The sequence below is a fragment of the Lepidochelys kempii genome, chromosome 14 (assembly GCF_965140265.1).
Source record: "Lepidochelys kempii isolate rLepKem1 chromosome 14, rLepKem1.hap2, whole genome shotgun sequence".
NCBI classification, from domain to species: Eukaryota; Metazoa; Chordata; order Testudines; family Cheloniidae; genus Lepidochelys; species Lepidochelys kempii.
In genome coordinates this window covers 41137929-41142323 of record NC_133269.1, presented here as the reverse complement: position 1 = coordinate 41142323, position 4395 = coordinate 41137929, and the positions used below count along the sequence as shown (strand labels likewise).

At 56.3% G+C, this 4395-nt stretch overlaps 1 protein-coding gene across 1 annotated transcript; it reads right to left on the bottom strand.

The window, feature by feature from the left end:
- Positions 1-423: 423 nt before the first annotated feature.
- Positions 424-4062, bottom strand: LOC140897903 (acetylcholinesterase-like). The gene is made up of 3 exons (XM_073311156.1): positions 2576-4062; positions 912-1078; positions 424-488 (listed from the first exon to the last, which is right to left on the bottom strand). Exons 1-3 carry the CDS (start codon positions 4060-4062, stop codon positions 424-426), a joined length of 1719 nt encoding a protein of 572 aa, XP_073167257.1.
- Between the last annotated feature and the right edge of the window lie 333 nt (positions 4063-4395).

Here is a 4395-nt window from a genome sequence, read left to right as displayed (position 1 = left end):
GTACTGACCCAAACAGGCCTCTACACAGCTCTCAGTCCAGAGTTGTCTCCCTTGTTCATCAGGGACACCACATTGGCTGGAGCGATATGCTGAACACAGCGACATCTAATGGCAGAATGACATACTGCAAGGAAACATGCCTGGAGAAAGAAAAGGACTTGTGGCTCCTTAGAGACTAATACATTTATTTGAGCATCGGATGCAACCGATGAAGTGAGCTGCAGCTCATGAAAGCTTATGCTCAAATAAATTTGTTAGTCTCTAAAGTGCCAAAAGTACTCCTTTTCGTATCTCCATCTAGTGGCCAGATGAATTACTACAGCAGCCGTCTACTGACTTCCAGCTGAGCAAATTACTCCCTTTGCTCAGCTGGTGGTAGGCATCTGGGATTTGATGCTGCAGGTCCTGGCTTCCTCATGGGGCTCAGTTCTCCTTCTCTTCCTCGTGTTCCCTCTTCCTTGTGGGTTCAGCAGTTCTTTGGGTCTCAGCTGGGGGAGGAAATGCAGATGTCATTCTCCCACTGAAAAGGCCCAAACAACCACAAACTGTGCTTGAGTTTGGGGCTGCCCCACAGCACGTGGGTTCTGGTGACTTCAGGGGATGAGAGAACTCCCCACAGGTGTCTGATCCTCTAGAAGGCCAGAGGATCATCCCATGTTCACATAAAAAGCAGCAAATGGGACACAAGGCTTTTTCCCTCTAGGGGAAGTCAGCTGTAATCCATCCTCAGATCTAGGGGACTGGCTGGCTTGGGAGGGCAGGGAATGGCACACAGGGAATTTTCCCTATAAGGTGTGCCAGCTCCAATCTGGCCCTAGGATGGGGGCACTGGCTGCTCCAGGGGGATGGGGAATGTGACATGAGGCCTTTCCCCTGTAACGCTGCAATCCTCTTACTCTACTGATGCTCACCTGTGGGGCTTGGCTTCTCTTTGAGCACCGATGCTAAGAAGCCGCAGTGCCGGGTGGGCGATGTTCCCTTGACCTGGAGCGGCTCTGTGCTGATGCGGACGAAGTTCTGCTCCTTGGAGTTGTAGAGGGGCCACTGCTCCTCGCTGCCCTCTGACCCTGTGGGGTTCCTGGGGGGAAATTCAACACGTCCCGTGGAAGTTAATACTGGACCTGGGCGGGGATGGGAATGTGCTCCAGCTGGAGTCTGACATCCCAGATGCAGGAGTCACTGGGAGTCAAACCGCAAAGTCTGGCCCCTTTCCAAAATGGCCACCCTCAGTGAAGATGGCTGCAGCCTCCTGTTCTTCTCAAATGGACTAATACTCATGGTGCCATTGTTCTCTATGAGACTGAAGCCACATGCTGCCCTCAGTGAAGATGGCTTTCCTTTTGTGCTCTCAGACATAGGGTGGGCAGTGTGGGGAGCAGAGCAACATAGAGGCAGAGGGAAGGACACTGCAGTGGTGGGGAAACATGGGGGCACAGATCTGGGCTGGGAAGGAGGCTGAAGCCACAGTTTGCCCTCAGTTAAGATGTCCGCTGTCTCTTGTCCTTCCAAACAGGAGATAGCCATGTGCTTCCCTAACTAAAGATGGCCACTTCCTTCTAATGTTCTCAATGGGATTGAAGCCTCTGGCTGTCCTGAGTTATGATGGCTGCCATTCGCCTACAGCACTTGTAGGGCGGGCTGACTATAGAAAAGATGGCAATCACCTCCTATTGTTCCTAGAGTGAGAGAAGCCAGAGGCTGCCCACAGTTAAGATGGCCTCCTTCTGCCTGCCTCCTAGGCAAGTAGCAGTGAGATTGCCTGTAGCGAAGACGGCTGGGCTGGCCTGTGGTAACAGCAGCTCTTTGGCTCCCTCTGGAGGTGAAGTGGGGTAATGGAGGCCGCCTTTCTACCTGCCGCTGAGCTGATTTGCATATGCAGCTTCCTGGCTCCCACTTTGAGTAAATGGAGAAGAGGGAGGGGCTCCAGGTATAATTTGCATAGATGTCCAAGGAGTGCCATGCAATGCCCAAAGCTGCACAGTTGGGGGGTTCCCTGTATTTGATGCTCACAATCTGTGTCACCTTGGCCAGGTGGCTGGAGAGATGCGAATGGGGTGGCAAGTGTGAGAACTCGTGGTGGTTCGATAATGGGGAAAGTGGCTAGCCGTAATCTGGGAGTCAGTGGACCCACTTTGGGTAGTCAGGAGCCAAGAACAAAAACATTTGTGGTGGTGGTGGTTTTTGCGTGGTTGCGGTTTGTAGTTTTGCCATTGTTGGGGTTAGGCAAGGGAAGAGAAGCTGTTTTCTAAGCTGCTAATTTTCCTGCGGGAATGCAATTGTGTTGTTGTGTTTTCAAAATTCCTGTGTGAAAAAGGAAAGGGGCTGTTACTAACTGTGAATCATCATGTTTAAAATTTTGTCTCCCTCATAAAAATTTAGTTCTTCCTCTAGCCGGGGGTGGAAGTTGAACTGGTTTTCTATATTTAAAAAGGAACTCTTCCTAGACTTGGCTGTCAGACCACGTTGTGGACAACTGGCTCAAGGGGGACACTCACTCTTCTGGTTTGATCACTGGGGCTGCTTTTTGGGCTGTTAGGATTAGAGGGCATGAGAGGATTCTGGGGGATTCCCTTACCCGCTCCTGGCAAACTCCGCCCAGTACCGCATCACCCTGCGGCTCAGCCCGGTCTCGGCCTCCGTGAGAGTGTAGTTGGCGCCCCACATGGCCGTCAGGGTCCCGAAGAGGTAGGGCACCTCGGAGCTGTGTGGCACCCCCATCCACTCTGGTAAAGACAAGCCGGGACTGCGGTGGGTGAAGTAGTAGGTGTACACAGGACTGCCGGCCTCCGCCTCTTGCTCAGCCACCTCAGCTACCGGGCACACGAAGAGGTGGTCACCGGTGGATTGATCCATGGCCCATAAGTATCGTGCCTCATCCTGCCTCTCCTGGATGTACCGCCGTGCCACGATCTGGATGGCCTCTTCTGGGGCCCCTGGCACTGTCAGCCTCACCACCTGCAGCAGCTCCTCCCAGCCGATGTGGCTGATGTTCTCCAGGCTGAAGTCAAGAGGACTGAATTTTAACATGTAGCTGCCTTCATTGGCGGTGAACCCGGTCAGGATGGGCATAGGCTGGCTCTGCCCAGCCCTCAGCAGCCTTGATGGTGTATCAGGGAGGAAATCCCCATCTGGTGTTGGCACAAAGACCATCATCAGCATCTCCTTGCTGCGCAAGATGGAGTTATCGTGTTTGGGGAACTCCCCGGGTTCCTTCCCCAGCAGGCAGCCCACCAGGGCGGTGTCGTCACCATCGGCGCAGCCCAGCAGCTGGCCCAGCCTCCGGCCTCTCTCCCTGGCCCCCTCAAGTGAAATCCAAGCCCACGGTGCGTTCGGGGCTCCGCTCTGTAGCACAGCGCGGGTGAAGAGGGGCCGGCTCCCTGGGGAGAGGAGGTGGAAGCCGACTGAGGAACCACCGGCGCTCACGCCGAAGAGCATCACGCGGGCTGGGTCCCCACCGAAGGCGGCCGCGTTGTCCCGCAGCCAGCGCATCGCCAGTCGCTGGTCCCACAGGCCGGCGTTCCCCGGGGCAGCCGGGGGCAGGGACAGGAAGCCCAGCGCCCCCAGCCGGTAGTTCATGGAGGCCACAATCACGTTCTCGGTAGCGGCTAAGAAGCGCCCATCATAGACGCTGAGAGAGGCAGAGCCAGAAATGTACCCCCCACCGTGGATCCAGACGAGGACAGGGGCTGTCCCGTTGGGCCGGGGATGGGGCACCCAGACGTTGAGGAAGAGGCAGTCCTCAGACAGCGGTGTTTTGGGTGACCAGACCTCAGCCTCAGGGATACCAGTAAACAGAGGCTGGTGGCAGGCATTGCCGAAGTCGGTGGCTTCCTGGACGTGGCTCCAGGGCTGGTGGGGAAGTGGTTTCTGGAAGCGCAAGGCCCCCACGGGGGGCTCGGCGTAGGGGATGCCCAGGAAGGCCGTTACTGAGCTGGAGCCGGCCGGGAGGCGCTTGCCCCGGATGGGGCCGCTGGTGGTGAGCACCACGGTGCAGTTGTCATCGGAGCCAGAGCTGGGGCCCGGCAGGGAGAGAAGGAGCAGGCAGGGGAGGAGTCCCAGCATTGCGGCAGCTGGAAGGGAAACACCCCACCAGAGGGAGTTACAGGGGAAGAGCCATAGGGCCTTTCCCCTTCAGCCATTGCCAGTCCTCATCTGATCCAAGCCCTCCACCAATAGATGGGGGCAGGAGGTTTCCTTTGCTGTCCTTGAGCCCCTTGAGCAAATACAGCCCTGCCGGTCAGTCACCCTGGCACACTGAGTCTTTTGCTGAGCTCACTATGGTATGTCCTTCACCTCACTGCAGGTGAGAGCGCCCTTCCTGCCCTGGGAGAACACGTCTGGACAGGAGGGCGACCATCACACTCCCCTACCGGTAGACCCCATCTTGCCCATCTC

Coding starts and splice junctions, on each gene's coding strand:
- LOC140897903 (XM_073311156.1), bottom strand. CDS start 4,062: ATGCTGGGACTCCTCCCCTGCCTGCTCCTTCTCTCCCTGCCGGGCCCC. Junction 1,079..2,575: donor GCGGAGTTTGCCAGGAGCGG/GTAAGGGAATCC, acceptor ATTTCCCCCCAG/GAACCCCACAGGGTCAGAGG. Junction 489..911: donor AGAGAAGCCAAGCCCCACAG/GTGAGCATCAGT, acceptor TTCCTCCCCCAG/CTGAGACCCAAAGAACTGCT.